General features: G+C 38.9%; 1 protein-coding gene across 1 annotated transcript; it reads left to right on the top strand.

The window, feature by feature from the left end:
• Positions 1 to 602: 602 nt before the first annotated feature.
• LOC306863830 (metal transporter CNNM4-like) lies at positions 603 to 18,381 on the top strand (the record flags this gene model as incomplete). Its single annotated transcript, XM_079407374.1, has 8 exons — positions 603 to 1,965; positions 4,265 to 4,408; positions 5,655 to 5,789; positions 5,881 to 6,050; positions 10,328 to 10,424; positions 13,018 to 13,107; positions 16,950 to 17,125; positions 18,022 to 18,381. The coding sequence occupies 8 exons, from the start codon at positions 603 to 605 to the stop codon at positions 18,379 to 18,381; spliced, it is 2,535 nt and encodes an 844-aa protein (XP_079263500.1).
• Positions 18,382 to 19,571: the final 1,190 nt, after the last annotated feature.

Genomic DNA, 19,571 nt, shown 5'->3' with positions numbered 1-19,571 from the left:
TCATTACTATTTAATAAATAATTATATTATTTATTCTACTGCTTTTAAGTTATACTGATAATAAAAATAAATAATCATAATTGTTTAAGTGCTACAGCAAAGGAATTGAGGTTGAAATGTGTTTGTCATCAAAATCCTGCCAGAAATTATTATGATCTTATTCAAATATAATTTATTCTATATTCTTTATTTCTTTTTTACCATTTAATTTTGTGATGAAATTCACAGGGAATGGGACAAGGCTCGTGCTATTATATAATAACTCCACGCGCTACAACACTGTGCCGCGAGCAAAAAAATTAATCAAGACGGCAGAAAAATCTATAGATAATATCATTTTTAATCGTAAAAATGTTAGATGCTTAAACTTAATACCACAATTTATCATAAATTACTACTACCTTGAGACGTTTATCTTTAAAAGCCCTAACGTTGTGTATTTTAAATAAGCATTACACATTTAAAAGTTGTTTAATTCAATATTATTCCTAATTATTTCCTCTATATGGGCGTTGCGCAATTTTGTGTTATGCAAATGAGAGGGCGGGGTTCTGGCGATGACGTGACGTAAGGTCCAGCTTTGCGGAGAGAGCGCAACAAACATGGCGACAGAGCGGAGCGGACAGGGGTGTCTTCTAACTTTCATCGTGTTCCTCTGGAGCTCTGTCGGCGGCCGAACGGAGTCGTCCAGCCCCGGCTCCAGCAGTCAGATCCTGGGCATGCGGCTGGAGAGGAGCGACAAAGCGGCCAGCACGACAGAGGACGGGCTCATCCAGGTAACGGAGGAGAGCAGCGTCCTGCTCAGGTTTTATGGGGTGCACCTGAGCCCAGACGCAGCATCTCACATCAGGTTCACGGAGGACAGCGACGCGTTAAACAGGACTTGTGAGGATTTCACCAAAGACCTGAGCATCAACACCTTCATGAATGTGAGCAACAGAGGGACATCGGGTCTGGTGAGTGTGTTTGTGAAGCCACTGCGTAAAAGTGAACGAGAAAAGACCTACAGTCTATGTGTCAGGCAGGGCTTGGGAGATAAATGGGTGCAGCTGGGTGAAAATGATGGGAGATTGTTAGTTGTAGAGGAGAAAGAATCTCTTCTACCGCTTTGGCTCCAGATCATCCTGGTTTCAGGCTTGCTGGTGCTGTCTGGCATGTTCAGCGGACTCAACCTGGGGCTCATGGCGCTGGATCCAATGGAGCTTCGCATTGTGCAAAGTTGTGGAACTAATAAGGAGAAGAAGTATGCACGCAAAATCGAACCCATTCGAAGCAAGGGCAACTATCTGCTTTGCTCTTTACTGTTGGGTAATGTGCTGGTCAACACAACTTTGACCATCCTGCTAGATGATTTGATTGGGTCGGGGTTGGGAGCCGTGGTGGCATCTACCGTTGGCATTGTCATTTTTGGTGAAATCGTGCCACAAGCGCTCTGCTCGCGCCATGGTTTGGCCGTAGGTGCCAACACCATCATGGTGACCAAATTTTTCATGCTCCTGACCTTCCCCTTGTCATTCCCCGTCAGTAAGCTCTTGGACTACATTCTCGGGCAGGAAATCGGCACCGTCTACAACCGTGAGAAGTTGGTGGGGATGCTGAAGGTCACCGAACCCTACAATGATCTGGTCAAGGAAGAGCTGAACATCATACAAGGCGCTCTGGAGCTCAGAACCAAGACGGTTGAGGATGTGATGACGCCGCTGAGCAACTGCTTCATGATTCACACCGACGCCGTGCTGGACTTCAACACCATGTCTGAGATCATGGAAAGCGGCTACACACGGATACCTGTGTATGACACCGAGCGCTCCAACATCGTGGACGTCCTTTATGTCAAAGACCTGGCCTTCGTCGACCCTGATGACTGCACCACGCTTAAAACGGTCACCAAGTTCTACAACCACCCGGTGCATTTCGTCTTCCACGACACTAAGCTGGATGCCATGTTGGAGGAGTTTAAGAAAGGTTAGTGGTTGTGTTTTATGTGCATCCTGAGTCTTGAAAGTTTGAACAGAACGTGCTGTGCTCACAGGAAGCACAGGCTTTGGCTCCATGCATGCTATTGATTATGATGGGTGCTCAGACTCCCCTGTGAGCCGAATCAATAACCATATGCTCCCTGTATCAGCCTCCAGTCAATATGAAGCTCGTCTAGAAAAGGCAGAGGAATCCCATGCTGCCAAAAGCACCCGATACTCATAAAAAATTGATCCACCAGAGTTTGCACTAATACTCACTGTGATTACTAATTTTAGCTAGATTTGGGGCCATAACCATCATGTTCCCCTCAATATCCAGATTAGTTCATCAATTAAAGATGCTAGTAAGACTTTACAATAAGGTTTTATTTGTTAACATGAACAACACTTCTACAGCATTTATGAATCTTTAATGTTAATCTCAGCATTTACTAATGCATTTGTAATATCAAAAGTTGCATCTGGTTACTTTAGTAAGCACACTGTGAACTAACTTAGTTATTAATAAATGCTGTAAAAATATATTGCTTATTGTTTGTTCATGTTAGTTAACTAACAATGTGTTGAGTGTGTTAATGTTAATAAATGAGAAGTTTTTTTATTGCAATTGAATTATGAACTGTTAAAATGTATGCTTAGGGTTATTATAGTTAGCAAAAATGGCAAAAAAACTGTAAATTCTGTCAAATAAATGTTAACTGAAATATAAAAAACTTTAAAAATGCTAAATTTATCTAAAATGAAAACTGGTTCTCTATATAGTCTATATAATATTGATATTAATAAAAAACACTATAATAGTGTCTTGATACTAAAATAAGTGCATATACCTTAAATTCTAAGAAAATAACAAAAGTGTCTTCCAAATGCATAATGTTTTTTTTATTGACTTTAATCCTAACGATTATGTTGGTATGATTTTGGTACAAGCTGTTGAAGCTCATTTGAACAGTTTTACCCCAGAGCAGTAATGTTAGATTAATGATGAGTTGTATGGGCGGTGTTTTGAAATGATTGGCAGTTTTGAAGTTCCTCCCGCTGTATTTTTCATCTCCCAATCACTGCAGCACTGCAGAGATGCCACAGAGGGACAAAAGCGATGTGACAGGCACTGTATTGTCCAAAACATCAGCTCAGGACACAGCTTTTATTGCATTTGATGATAAATTTGTAGAAATTCTCCACACCCAATTCAAACGTGTTTTCAGTATTTGTTTAAAATGAGCTATGAGTGCATGTAAATAAGCTTATGAGTATGCAAATAAGTAAATGTGGGTGGTTTGCTGAATGCCAATCCCTCAGGAACACTGAAGTGCATCTCAGTGAGAAAATATTAGCTCTTCTCTTAAGCAGTCTGCTGGTCTTTAAAAAAATAAAGCTTGATCTTGTACTATAAATCCCTGGATTTCAGAAAGAAAACAGCATATTTCCTATATTTAAGATCACTTATTAGGTTTTTTTTTTAAAGAATAGGGTTGTTTAGGATTAGTGATTTGAACAAAAAGGTTTAAACTTGTTTTATTATTATATAGAAGTATGAGTCTAAATTGGCCAGTTTTTAAAATGCATGTTTAATGCCTGATATTACTTGTATTTTAAATATAGTTCAGAGCTTTATTGGGAAATACTTGCATTAACATATAACATAAAATAATCATTGGTTGTCGGTATTGATCAGAACTTTTCTGTGTTAGTCCATCAATTTTTTTGGTTCAGATTTGAGCATTAAGTGTTGCACAAATTCAGTATTATACAGTTTTTGTCCAGTAGTGTTGATTTTGCAGCATTTTCAGATCCCGTCTTAACTTTAAATACCATCAAAGTGTCGTCTGCTCGTGTCTTACTCCATCCTTCCCTTTTTCCTTTCTTTTTCTAATCCCCAGACATCTCCGTCATTTCCCCCTCCTAAGCTCTTTCCGCTCTAAGTTTAGTAGCACTTCTGATCTGACTCTCTTCTGGCTCCAAACATGCAGTGCTAATGGTCCCGTATTGCTTAAATGGTTATGATTGATCCGACCCCTCGGATAAAACAAGATGATGAATAATTCATGGGGCTTTCAGACTGCAGTGATAATACAGCTCATTAATATGCATGTCCATGCAGTGCTTCCATACGAATATGGTTTGAATTATTCTACACCCACTCAATGGGTTTCCTAGCCTGGTGTGAACTCAATCTTTGTTAAATAACTACAATTACAGCACTTGGTACATTCAATTCCCCATTTTCCAAGTGTCGGACATGTTTAGTGGGAGATTTGTGGCTCAGGTTTTTCTGTCCACAGGTAAATCCCACCTGGCCATCGTTCAGAAGGTGAATAATGAGGGTGACGGAGATCCGTTCTACGAGGTTCTGGGTCTGGTCACGCTGGAGGACGTCATTGAGGAGATCATCAAATCTGAGATCCTGGATGAGTCTGATCTCTACAGTATGTTCATGCTAGTGATTTTCTTACTTGTTTTTGAAATACCATGTCCTGGCATGAGATATAACCGATAGAATTGACCAATCATTTGATAACCAATTCAAGTGATTTATTAATCTTGGCTTTCCCAAAAGCAACGTAAGCCTAAGTAGATCATTGAGACTATTGATATTTTCATGTGACGTCACAGTGAAGCTATGCTCCACTGACCGCCAGCTATTTTTACGCAGTTTGCATTAAGTAGTAATGTAGTAAAACGCATATATTAAAAGGCGAAATTCAGGAAACACCTCATTGATGATGTATATTTTGTACAGGCAAGCAGATGAAGCCAGAATATAAACACAATGTGCAAAGTTTCACATTAAATGGTTTCCCATAGAAGGAAAACACTGAACCGTTAAGCAGGTTCAGTAAATTATGCGTCATTAATATGGTGATTGCTGAATTTGATCTTTTGATATTACTGTTTTAACTATATTAAGGCACTTTAAGTGTTTTTACAACATTTTGTCACACTGTTTAATGATTGAAATATTGCCGCGGGTGCTTAACCCTGCAAAAAAAAAACTATAGAAGCCCAATAAAAACATCAGAGAAATTCCAATGGTTTCCATTAAAATACCATTATGAACCATTAGCTTTTTCAAGTAAAACCATTACAAAATTCCTCTTTGTAGTGTGCTTTGGGCATTTTCCCAATAGGATTTAAAATCCCACCAATAGAATCCACCACATACCAGTAGACACCATTATAGTTTCCATTAAAACCAATACAATTCCCATTATAACCATTAAATCCATTACATTTACTATTGTGTTTTGAGCAGGGTTCTACTGTTTTTTTCAGCAGGAATATGGATCGCAAATGGCCAAAACTTGCATTTTGTTCTCATACATTTGTTTTGTTCTTTTGAGAGGTGATCATCGTTAAAATAATCCATGTGACATCAGCTGTTCAAAAATACAAAATACAAAAATAATGACCATTTAACGATTCGTCGTCTCCGCGTCACATACGTAAAAAACGCATGTACGCTGTTTACTTCATTTACGCTTTGATCTGAACGTAAACAACATGTCGGTGTACATACGTTGTTTACATATGTGACTCGGAGGAGACGAATTGTTAAATAAAGTCATTACTTTTGTTTTCTTTGTCCACAAAGTATTTTAGTAGCTTTATAAAATTTAGTAATTAATGTCAGAATTTTATGAACTATACCTTTAATTTTTTTTTGCCTTCTAGCTGACAATCGTAACCGAAAGAAAGTGGATCCCAACAAAAACAAGAGGGACTTTTCTGCTTTCAAACATGAGAGGGAATCCAAAGTCAAGATATCCCCGCAACTAATGCTGGCAGCTCATCGTTTCCTCGCTACTGGTGAGCTGCTACGTCTTTAAGACCCCTCAGTCTTTGAGCATTTGCTGTTGCAAGTAACTGAGGATTTTTGTCATGTCCCATCTTTCCGTAGAGGTGAGCCTTTTCAGTCCGCTCCAGATATCAGACATGGTCTTACTGCGAATCCTCAAGCACCCGGATGTCATTCAGGAGATCAAGTTCAACGAGAACGACAAGCGCTCGCTACAGCACTATTTATATCAGCGTGGAAAACCTGTCGACTTTTTCGTCCTTCTCCTTCAGGTAAGTAAAACTGATCGGTGGAGAAGTCAGCTGGAAGCTCTGTAACGCCCACAAACATCCACACATCTCCCCTGCGTGAGTGCTATTAAATATTTAGGTTGACTTGAAAATGCTTTCAGGTACCAGTAAAAGTGGTAAAACGGAAAGTGTGCTAATTCCTTCAATAATCAGTCACACGTTAATCGTGCTTGATGAGGCAAATATTACTATTGCTTAAACTGTTCAAATTAAACTTTAGTTTCTTGAAACGCTTGTGCTAACTCATCAGGATGTCTGTGCTAATACTTTCTCTAAATGATCAGGTTTATTATTTTCATGTGATGTAGGATAAACAGAAGATAACACTACCGTTTAAAAGTTTGGGATCAGTAGATTTTTTTTTTTTTTTAATGGTTTGTATAATTTATTCATTTGGTGGCAAAGCTGAATTTTCAGCATCATTAATATTTGGTACAGAAATCTTTGTTTACAATTACAGAGGTCAGACGTTTCCTGTAGTTCTTGAGCAGGTTTGCACACACTGCAGCAGGGATTCTGGCCCACTCCTCCATACAGGTCTTCTCCAGATCTTTCAGGTTTTGGGGCTGTCGCTGGGCAACACAGATTTTCAGCTCCCTCCATAGATTTTCTATTGGGTTCAGGTCTGGAGACTGGCTAGGCCACTCCAGGACCTTGAAATGCTTCTTACGGAGCCACTCCTTAGTTGCCCTTGCTGTGTGTTTGGGGTCATTGTCATGCTGGAAGACCCAGCCACGACCCATCTTCAATGCTCTTACTGAGGGAAGGAGGTTGTTGCCCAAAATCTCACGATACATGCCCCATCCATCCTCCCCTCAATTCAGTGCAGTCGTCCTGTCCCCTTTGCAGAAAAGCACCCCCAAAGCATGATGTTTCCACCCCCATACTTCACGGTTGGGATGGTGAACTTTGGATTGTACTCATCCTTCTTCTTCCTCCAAACACGGCGAGTGGAGTTTATACCAAAAAGTTCTATTTTGGTCTCATCTGACCACATGACCTTCTCCCATGCCTCCTCTGGATCATCCAGATGGTCTTTGGCAAACTTCAGACGGGCCTGGACATGTGCTGTCTTGAGCAGGGGGACCTTGCGCGCACTGCAGGATTTTAATCCATGACGGTGTAGTGTGTTACTAATGGTAACAGTTGGGCGAATCTCTCTCTGCCTGTCTGTGTTGGTCCCTCACCTTTCTCGGGATCATTGATACTCCACGAGGCGAGATCTTGCATGGAGCCCCAGTCCGAGGGAGATTGACAGTATTCTTGATTTTCTTCCATTTTCTAATAATTGCTTATTGTCCTGTAGCCCATCCCAGCCTTGTGCAGGTCTACAGTTTTGTCCCTAGTGTCCATAGACACCTCTTTGGTCTTGCCCATAGTGGAGAGGTTGGAGTCTGATTGATTGAGTGTGTGAACAGGTGTCTTTTATACAGGTAACGAGTTCAAACAGGTGCAATTAATACAGGTAATGAGTGGAGGATAGGAGGGCTTCTTAAAGACAAACTAACAGGTCTGTGAGAGCCAGAATTCTTGCTGGTTGGTAGGTGATCCAATACTTATTTCATGCAATAAAATGGAAGTTAATTATTTAAAAATCATACAATGTGATTTTCTGGATTTTTAAAAAAATATTCTGTCTCTCACAGTTGAGGTGTACCTACGATGACAATTACAGATATGAAACCTTTAGTGGTAAATAAGGTACCGCCCCAGTGACAACTTTTGTACCTATTTTTTTTTTTTTTTTTTTTGAGAGTGTAGCACAAGTGTCTCAGAATGAAGCACTTACAGAGTTTTAACACTTAGTACTAGAGATTTGAAGTTTGAGCATTAGTGATAGCGATGCTTTCCTTAGCATGTACTGCTGGTTAACATTTTCAAGCTTTTTTTACTGGTGTATTTTGAGATTGGCGGCTCGTTGGTGCTCCTCGCCTGCCGTGTCCTGGTGTAGAGTTGCACAGACGGGTCAGTTGGGAGCGTCTGTGACCTCACTGTAGGTTTAGCTAGAAGAGGTCCTGCATCGGACAGGCCTGCCCTTCACTAATTGATCCCTCTTACGTAAGAAAGGGATCCTGAGCATAGCGGCTCTAATCCCACCCCCTTTCTGCCAGCAACACACACTCACTCACAATTGAATACACAACCAATCAAAACTGTGTGAAACAGTCCAATCAGAGGCGAGATTGATGGAAAGACTCTTGGGTGTCCACGCTACAGCAAGCAGATGATACATATATAGATATTGACTTGTATTTGAACTCGTACAGGGAGCAACACAATAGCGTGACCTTTAACCTCCCACATACTTTCCAGTCATCTGAATTGAATATATGTGGGTCAGCTTAACGTGGTTTAAGATTGACGATGGTCAAGGTAGAACACGCTGTGACGGGTCACAGGGCCGACGTGGCACTCGGGGCCCCTGGGGATCAGTAAATCACATCCTGGATTTGCTGTGTGCTCGGTGGGGGGTCAGCCAGGACAAGGTTAACCCCTTCTGAACGTCAGTGTGAGTGTTTATCTCCGTCGTAATCATCCCTGCGGCACAATGTCATACGGAGCACAAACGCCAGGCGTCAGGGAACGTTACGTCACACTGGCCATCAAACCACATGCCTGCTTAAACTCACCAAACTCCTGCGGCTCCTTTACATCTGCTAATTTCCAGATTGAATCTTCCTCTATTTTAATGACTTTTATTTACTCAGAATTTTCAATATGATCAAATTTCAAAATAACAATAATGGTGTATTGTTTTGATTTTTACATTTAACTGCATTTGATAATTATACTTTCATTTAAATGAAAATATAATTAAGTAAACATAGATTTATTAAATATATATTTTGTTTTTGTATACTTTTTTTGTTTTGTATACAGTATATTCAATGTATTGAATAAATATATTAATATATTTATATATTAATATTTAATAATTATGTTTTAGCAATTGCTTGTTTTTGACTTGTTAATGTCACTTTACAGTATTTATCAAATTAATGGTAAATAATATTGTATTGTTTTTAATATTTAAATTATTTTTTATAATTTCTTATACTTAAGTATATTTAATACAATTATTAGAAACTATATATATATATATATATATATATATATATATATATATATATATATATATATATATATATATATATATATATATATATATATATATATATATTTATTTATTAAAATATTTAAAAAAAATAAGTTTTAAAAAAAACATTTTTAAAAATTTAAATTATTAGAAAATATATATTTATACTTTTAAATATTGTAAATGTATTCAATAAACAAATATATTAATATTTAATATTTTAGTAATTGAATGTTGTTGTTTTGGCTTCTGGTTTTAGCCACAAAAAAGTAAGTAATTTAAGTTTTAGTAATTGATGAATGATGATTTGTAGGTATTACTTTTAAGGTTACACATTTTTATTATGATCAATGTTGGAAACAGTTTTGCCAAAAGTTGGTTTTTCATGAATGTAAAGATTTATTTAGTAGTAGTAATAGTAGTACTCTAGTATACAACAGTGTCAGCACAGATTTAACACCCTTTGTTTTATGAAACTGCATTTAGCTCTGATTTGCTGGCGTAACCGAAAACAGCAAAGTGTTGGCGAGCTTTGTTTGTGTTTGGAGTGTCTACCTGAATATAGACACCAGAGCAGAGGAGGCTCAGATAGAGTGACAGGATCTGTGTGTCGTGCAATCTGAGCGCCGCAGATCTGGTTACCTTTTTCTGAGAATGAGAGGAAAGCCTGACTCTCCATTGGGATGGAAAATGGGGCAAATATGACGCCTGAGACATTGGAAAATTTGTGTGTACGCTCGAATGTTGTGTGACACACGACTGGTTTCAATCTACTAAAAGTACTGACCTCACACTCCTTGTGGGAGTTTCGGTTGGGTTTTGTGTCATTCCTCTTTAATTATGGAGATGCAACTGGTTGTTCTTCAAGGAAACAGGTTAAGATTTCAAAATTGGATGCATTTGACTTAAATGTTTTGTGAGTGTTTTTAAAATTCAAGTATTTAAGAATTCGAGGGCTTTAGGTTTCAGTATCTTGAAGGACGGCACGCAAAACTACAAAGGTTTTATTGCCAATGTATTTATTTGATTCGATTTTTAAGAAGTTCTCATTTATGTGGTTGTCTTTGATTGATTGTTTCCAAATTATTTAAAAATATATACAACAAAATGTCCTGCACAATTGGCTTTTGTAACTAATGAAACTAATATGCCTGTCTTTCAGGGTCGGGTGGAAGTTGAGGCTGGAAATGAGAATATGAAGTTTGAGACGGGTCCTTTCTCTTATTATGGAGTCATGGCACTGACCACACCATGCCTGGGTGAGCATTTTTAACTCTTATTTTCTCTAATCAAACAGTGTGAAACATTCCCAGCTAAAGGAATAGTTCATTTAAAGAGACAGTCCACCCAAAAATTTAAATTCTGTCATTTACTCACCCATGTGTCGTTCGAAAACATCTCTTCTTTATATGGAGGCTAGAAAGCTTCTCAGTTATTATAATTGCATTGAAAAAAGCAACCGGCACAGTGAATGCTAATAGAATTTATAAAGTGATTTATGAATGAATCTATTTTCTGAATCTGGTTGATTTAAGGTAACAATGTGTCTGTTGATATGTTTGCTGCCCAACCTTAGTTTAAGTGATGGATCTTGTCAGCGCCATGTTATTTTTTTTGAGTCTCCCAGAGCACTTTGTCATGATCTGTGAGTCTTCTGTATTACATCATAACACTGGGGCTGCCGGTAGGGGACTAAACGGGACACATTTGACTGCAGGGACATCTGCTGGCTGAGCGTCACTGTGTGTAATGATGCTGTCTGATTCTGTTCTTCACCTCCAGCTGTGCCGCAGTCTATCTGTGTGCCAAACGTCACATTTATGTGCTTAACATGTGTCTACGTGTGCTGCGTAAGAGACGAGGGTTCATGTGACTGATCCGTTAGCATTTACTGATGTTCTTCTAAAGCTCGTATTTGCTTTCAACCTTGAAACCCAAAAAGAGATGTTTAGCAGAATGTCCAAGCTGCTGTTTTCCACACATTGATAATGGATGTGGATTCATTCGCACGTTCAGAAAAACACCATAAAGGTCTGTGTATTCTGAAGCCAGTTAATAGTTTTTGGTTTTTGTTTTTTGCAATGAACAAACCTATAATTAGCTTCCAAATCAAATTTAAGCTTGCATTTATTCAAAACATTCAAATAGGGGTGTGTGATATCTATGGTCTGAAGTAGGATCCGTGTATGAAATATCGGATCAGCTTTCCAGCGCTGGAGAGAACTGAAGGAGCAGGAAAGCCTGCGATCTGACGCCGAGGTTGCTTTGTTTCTCGATAGGCGAGTAACATTGGCTTTCACAGAACTAATTGTTGCCTGGGTTGTGTACGTATGTGTGGGGCGGAGCTATCAAAATAGGGGCAAGACCCTTTTAGGGTAGGGGCGTGTTTGTTTTGGTGATTTGAAATATCAACATTGGCTACCAGAAATCACTTACCCCACCTTTAATATTGACTGAGTTATATTTTAGACATAATATTGTCTGGGGTTTTTTTGCTGTTCACCAATTAAATAGTTTCAAAGAAAACCGAAGCAAGACATTTTTGCGTCTCAGAGCAACACAGCGGTGTTTCATTCCTGAAATAATCTGTTTTTGATCTAATCATCTGAGTCCATGATTCAATAACTCATTCGTAAAGCCACTTGCTTCGTTTCTAAATGAATCGGCCGTTTTGTGTGAATGATTCAATGAATCGCTCATTAAGACAGGGACTTGCTGGCGGTAGTGTCCTATTTATACCAGCCAAGATACCAGCACAAAACACTCGGCAAATATCATTTAGTTATCATTATATAAAAAAATCCCAATAAAAATCAATATACGTTTTTGTCCGTATTGCACACCCCTACATTTAAATTTGATGCGATTAGCCAATCACGAACCAACAAAATGTTACGTTTTTGACCCAAAAACAAATTGGCACAAGTGTAAATGAGATTTGAGAGCTACGACAGACAATTTTCCATTGAATATTATTTCACTAAATAATATTGATTGATTTGATGTAATTAGCTTTATATAAACCAACAATATTTGATGTTGTTGACTTCAAACTTGGCACAACTGGTCTTGAGGCATCAGGTTTGAATGTGTGCAAGTTTAATTGAGATTTGAGAGCTATGGCTGCAAATCTTTCATTGAATAATGACCATTTTTATTTTTTCCTCACATTTTTTTCTCAAATTATTACTTGCATCCTGAAGAGCTTACAGTACAGAAGTTTTACAGTACTTTATTCTACTTTTTAGTGCTTTCAAATTACAAAGAGGATGCAAATATCACTATAAAAGTGTGTGAAAACAGTTAAAATATTGTTATTCGCTAAAAATGTTGACATGCTTTCCTTGGCAGAGAAGTAGAGATGCTGAATTCATATCTTTTCAATGAATCATTTAATTTGGTTCTGGACTTAGAATGAACTGATTCATCCCACTGTTAAATAATGACTTAATTTTTAGTCTTTTACTCACAATTATGGTTTTGATTCAAGTATAGCATATAGACCACTTTTGCAATGCTTTTTATTCATTTTTTTTTAAGCCTGTGAAGTCCATTTTTCTTGTATGGGAAAAGAACAGCTTGGACATTCTGCAAAATATCTACATTTTAGGTTCCACTGAAGAAAAAGTCCTACAGGTTTTGGGTGCAATATGCCTTTAACGTCACCAGAACATGTTTTACTTTTAAAGGCAAGGTTAGTAGCGTAGCATTACCCCTTCAAAGAAAACATAATGTTCCTGTAGTGTCCTATAATGAGGGATTTGTACCTTCAGCGGCTGCTGATGTTGATGTGTGGCGTGTTTAAAGAGCTTCTCTGTCTCTCCTCTGCTCTGGCTCTCCCCTCCTCCTCAGCTGTCACCCCCCCTCTCTCTCCTTCTGTGGCGTCGCCTCGTCCGCGCCGCCTTTCGCTTAAGAGGTTTTCTCTGTTCTCACGTTTCCCAGGTAAATGCCCTGCATGCTGGGTGCTAACTCAGGGATGTAGGGGTAGCTAACATGGGGTGGTGTGGGACAGGAGCTAGTTTAAAATGAAAAAAATAACCTTTATCACGCTATGACCCATTGTCCAGCAAGTTCACATTTTATTTATTTATTTATTTACAGTGATTTAAAAGCCTAAACAGCAATTTTAGGCATTTGTTTATTGCAAAAAAAATACATTTGAGTGAAGATCAATATAGTTCCAGCTGATTAAAAATGTACATGCAAAATGTATTTTTAGGAAATTATTTTAAATTATTAGTAATATTTTAAATTTGTGCTTTTGTTCATTCAAAACATTCAAACTTGACACCAATGAGCCATTAGAACTGTGAAACCAAAAATGTTTAACATTGTGTTCAAAGTTAACCATATAGTCTTGAGACGGCAGGTTTGAATGTGTGAGCATAATTAAGATTCATCATCAATTTTCAGCAAATAATGCCATTATTTTCTTCTTCTTTTTTCCTCATTTGCATTCAGAAGAGCTGAAATATACAATACTTAAATTTGCTGTCTAGGTTTTGAAACAGGGCTTTTAAATTACTAAATAAAATGAAATAAATTGTGATTTTTCACCATTTTTGTAATTTGAAAGGACTAAAAAAGACCAAAAAAAACAAAACATAAGTTATATGTTGTAGCCATATGCTATATATTGTAATGAAAATACATCAAATATTTATAGAAAATAATTCAATCTAATTAAAAAAAAAAATCAGTGTTTATTAGGAAATATTTATTCAGTTCTGAAAAGTAGAATACAGTTTGATCTTAAATAATATACTTGTTTGTGCTGTGTATGTGGATTTATTTGTGTTAGTTTTGAGATATTAGCTTAGTAAACATGATAACTCTATTAAAATGAACTGTGAGCTTTGGCTTATGAGTGATGTGGCATATGACATATATAAAAAGATTTTAATGACGATAGTAAAATGAAAGCTTGCTGGACTGGTTGGCTCTGGCGTTGTCCTCTTGAGCTCTTCTACTGTAACACTAACACACTCCCCCTGCTGCCCGCGTCACTGCCTGTCATCACACCTGACCTCCTGCAACTGAACAACATTCACACCACCCTGAAGATTCAGTCCTGCTCCATTCTGAGCTGCCTTAGTATCAGAACATACTAGAAATGCACCGTGAGCTTTGTGAGGCTATCTGTTTGTGACGTCTTGATGAAACAGGGAAAAATACAATATAAATGTTATTACTATAATTATACATTATCAGCCAGACTAAATATGCCTAAGTGTTAATTACTTGCTGTGCTGTGCTGTTATCATTAACTTAAGTAGCTTTAAAATTCAAAATACTAAAAATTACTAATAAAAAATAGGCCTACTAAATGTTTGACAAATGTTAACAGACAAAAAAAAAACAAAGGGAATTATAAACTTAGTTACAATTGCTATTTGTTGTCTAATTCAATTTATAGGAAAATGATTAAAACTGAAATAGTAAAAATTAAAATCAAAACGACTAAAACACTCAATTACAAAACATAATAGTACAGTATAGCCCTTTTTGTTTAGGGCTGAAACATATTTACAAACAGATATAAATTTATTTTATGATTTGTTTTCAGTCAGCGATGCAGGCACGGTTTGCGTCATGAATATTAATTACATTTTAATTCCAATTTTGTAAGATATTTTCACCAATGTGTTCATTTTTGGACGCTTTTGACAAAAGTGCAATGTAGTATAGTCAAATACTAAGGCAATTTTCTGATATCGCTGTGATGATTGATTGGTTCGTCAGCACCTCTTATGAATTTTAATCTTGTTCTCTTTGGTTACTGACTAAACAACTACACTGAGGGCACGCGAGCGACATGAAAATACTAGATCACTTCCGTTATTATCAACAAACTTTGCATGTTTTGCAGTGTAAATGACTTCAATGATTATAACCGGAGAGTTGTAGTTCATCACAATGCGTCGCTCGTAGCGTAGGCCTAAACATAGCATTTCAACAGAGAAAAATCTCCCATGCTTGTATCAGGAACCACGTGCTTCTGAGTCAGCTGTGCGTTTTTGTCTGCATCAGTCAGCATTCATTTATTGTCTGATACTGTCGCAGTAAAACCTGTCAAATATCCAAGTAGGGCTCGCTGCAGTCCACAAGATCCAGGAGGCGTGATGGATCCACATCTAGGGGGTGGAGATGGGTAGGTTTAGGGGTGGAGATGGGGTAGGTTTAGGGGTGGAGATGGGGTAGGTTTAGGGGTGGAGATGGGTAGGTTTAGGGGTGGAGATGGGTAGGTTTAGGGGTGGAGATGGGGTAGGTTTAGGGATCAGGGGGTGGAGATGGGGTGGGTTTAGGGATCAGGGGGTGGAGATGGGGTGGGTTTAGGGATCGGGGGGTGGAGATGGGGTGGGTTTAGGGGTGGAGATGGGTAGGTTTAGGGATCAGGGGGTGGAGATGGGGTGGGTTTAGGGATCGGGGGGTGGAGATGGGTAGGTTTAGGGGTGGAGATGGGTAGGTTTAGGGATCATGGGGTGGAGATGGGTAGGTTTAGGGATCAGGGGTGGAGATGGGGTGTATTTAGGGATCAGGGGGTGGAGATGGGGTGGGTTTAGGGATCAGGGGGTGGAGATGGGGTGGGTTTAGGGATCAGGGGGTGGAGATGGGTAGGTTTAGGGATCAGGGGGTGGAGATGGGGTGGGTTTAGGGATCAGGGGGTGGAGATGGGGTGGGTTTAGGGATCGGGGGGTGGAGATGGGTAGGTTTAGGGGTGGAGATGGGTAGGTTTAGGGATCATGGGGTGGAGATGGGGTGGGTTTAGGGATCAGGGGTGGAGATGGGTAGGTTTAGGCGTGGAGATGGGGTGGGTTTAGGGATCAGGGGTGGAGATGGGTAGGTTTAGGGGTGGAGATGGGGTGGGTTTAGGGGTGGAGATGCGGTGGGTTTAGGGGTGGAGATGCGGTGGGTTTAGGGGTGGAGATGGGTAGGTTTAGGGATCAGGGGGTGGAGATGGGGTGGGTTTAGGGATCAGGGGGTGGAGATGGGGTGGGTTTAGGGGTGGAGATGGGTAGGTTTAGGGATCAGGGGGTGGAGATGGGGTGGGTTTAGGGATCAGGGGGTGGAGATGGGTAGGTTTAGGGATCATGGGGTGGAGATGGGTAGGTTTAGGGGTGGAGATGCGGTGGGTTTAGGGGTGGAGATGGGTAGGTTTAGGGATCAGGGGGTGGAGATGGGGTGGGTTTAGGGATCAGGGGTGGAGATGGGTAGGGTTAGGTATATGTAAGGTGTGAGGAGTTGGATCAACTACGCCCCCTGGATCTTGTGGGCTGCAGCGAGACGCTCCTCCAAATCCCAAGCACACGCCTGCAGTGACTGTTGCAGTTCATGAAAGCACCTGTAGAGGGTGCTAGTGTATTAACATTACAGCTCTGATCCCACGTGGTTTTGGGTGAACAGTATTTTAGGTAATAGAGGTTTTTATATGTACATCCTCTTCTCTTTATAGTCACATACTAATGTTCTAATAATGAATAGTACACTATATTATAATCTATGCTTCTCCGGTGTAACCAAACTAATGCTGCTCACACATAAATCCACGTCTGAAATGCCCATCCAATCATTTGCAATAATCTTTCCATTCATTTCAAATGTGATATGAGTTGTTTGTTGCTCTGTTTATTGTTGTGCTGTCCCTCTCATCTGATTGTTTTTTCATTTTATGTTTTGCCACGTTTGTGTGTGTGTTTGATGGGCTCCTTGACTGTTTCATCTGTGTGAGTGTTTGTGAGCAGGCGTGCCGTGACATGAAGTGACGGTTTTCCTGTGCGTTGCAGAGTTTCGCTCCCCGTCTCACGTGAGTGGTCTGAACCGCTCGGCGTCTCTGAGCTGCACAGAGAGAGTCGACTCGGTGTCCATCAGCGGCAGCAACAGTCAGCTCAATAACAGCCCCGCGGCACAGTATGTCCCTGATTTTAATGTGCGGGCCCTCACTGACCTGCAGTATGTGAAGGTATGTTATGCCCATCAACAACAAAGTTTCAGTCTGGTCTTCACACAAGTGTGGGTATGACTTCAGAAGACTGGAAATATAGTCCATGAGTTGTATGGACTCTTTTTATGATGCTTTTTGAAGTTTGACTTTACTTTTGCTGTTTTGTATATCTAAAGCAACTGTAATATATATGTGTGTATATATATATCTGTGTGGTGTGTGTGTGAAAATATATATATATATATATATATATTTGTTTTTATTTATATATTAAATGTAAAATGATATATGTATAATTATTATTGCTGATGTTCTGTTGTATTAATATTTCATTGAAATGGTAATATTTTCAAATATAGTCAGTCAAAATCTATTAATATTAATTATTAATATTATTAATATTTTGACCAACTTGTATATGCATTTTTGTGTTTATATCTATGTATCTGTCTATCTAGCTATCTATATGCATACGTGTAATATTAGTCATATAATGTTGTAATATTAATATACAACTAATAGTATTAATGGAATATTACTAATTACATTTTTTATTAATTAAAAATTTTACCGAACTTATTTAATTTTAAACATTTTTGCCTCTTTTCAGAAAAAGTGGAATGTAGTATTGGCAAATACGAAGGATGGTGTGCTGAGTTACTGGGATCAAATTAAATATTTGTGCATAGTGTATTATTATATTGAAAACAGTTGTGCTGCTTAATATTTCTGTGGAAACTGATCGTTTTTGATTAATATAAAATAGAAATGACAGCATTTATTATTATTGAATCTTTTGTAACATTCTAAAAATATTTACTCACGTTTGATCAGTTGAATAGGATTGAGTCCTTGCTGATCAAAAAGAGCAGTAGCACATGTAAGTTTGATTAATGGCCTTTTTTCTTTCTCAGGTCACTCGTTCGCAGTACCAAAACGGCCTGCTGGCTTCAAAACTGGACAGCACGCCCCAGTCCCCAGAGAGCAGCCATATCCGCCTGGATCCCGGCCCTCTTCCGCCCCTGACCCCTCCCATGTCCACCACCGCGAACCACACCACAGCGCCGCCGGCACCCAGAGAGAACGGACCGGACGAGACCACCTCGCTGCTCAACGATAAGAACAGCCTGTCCAAACGCCAGCCGAGCCACATCCACCCTCAGAACCAGTCGCACCTGAACACCAACGCCAACTCCAACAGCAGCCCGACGCCGCTCCCCAACCCTCATCGCACACACACCTTCACACACGCACACACCGAGAGCACCATTTGACCACACTAATCTGGGGCTCCGAGAGCTCCAGAGCTGACCACAAGCACAAATACACTGAGCGATGCAGCGTACTTTCTCTCCATTCGAGAGGACAGAGATGTGTTAAAACCGGTGCATCGTCTTCAGCATTGGACGTGAACTCACTGTGATTCTAGGGGCTGCGGGTTCAGCCCGACGTCGAGGTGTGTAGTCATGCAGACTGCTGTATGTCTGCTATTGCATGCTAATCATGTAGACACTCTCTCAAAGCTTTCAGCATACAAGTGTGTTCGGTATGCCACAAATACCGTTTAAAGGCATTATACAACACTTTATCAGTAGCTAACAGAATTATTGTACGGTATGCACTTTTTATAATGTCTCAGAAAAACAGCACACAGATGTTTGCCGCTGGGTCAGAGATTTTGAGCATAAGAGCACTTTGAGTCTCATAAGCTATTGTTGGACTGAACTATGTTTTAGCACAAACTAGACCGTTCTGGTCTAGTTTTCCTGCTGTGTAGTGCTATATGGTTTTGACATCCTTCTTTCAAAGTCAAAAGCAGGATGATTTGGTAATGTGATGTAGCCGTATGTGACGCAATCGTAGCTCTGCGTGACAAACTTGAAGGGAAACTCTGTAAATTTAGTTTGGAGACGTGAAATTTGCTGACGCACATATGGTTTGGAGATCCCCGTGTGGCCAGTTAGTGCTCAAAACTGAGACATTTGTAGCAAAAAACAAAAACATTGAGCATTGACCACTGCAAATCCAAATCTGTGATATATTATATAATTTATTTATATATTAATATTTATTTTTGTCTGAAGTAGTATGTATGTATATTTGATTTAATATTTAGTTTTTTGACACGATAACAATTCATCCCCACGGATGAATCTCGCTAAAATATTAGTTATATTTCACAACTAAATGTTCAATTTGATCAAATGAAGCCTGTTTAAACCCTTAAGATTTTTTGCATGATATTATGCATTATTTTCATGAGAATTAAGCACATTTTCTTCACAAATTCTCATTTATAGATTCTCAGTAGACTTGTATTACTGTACTACAATTATTTGTTCATTTTAATTATAAAATGTAAATCCATAGAAATGCACTATAATGTATAAATACTTAACATATATTAAAAAGAAAAATCACTTTATACTAATGAAAATTATAAATAATATCACAATGCAAAAAA

Source organism: Barbus barbus (assembly GCF_936440315.1).
Source record: "Barbus barbus genome assembly, chromosome: 45".
NCBI lineage: Eukaryota > Metazoa > Chordata > Actinopteri > Cypriniformes > Cyprinidae > Barbus > Barbus barbus.
The sequence above is the reverse complement of the archived record's forward strand: the minus strand, read 5'-3'. Positions and strand labels throughout refer to the sequence as shown.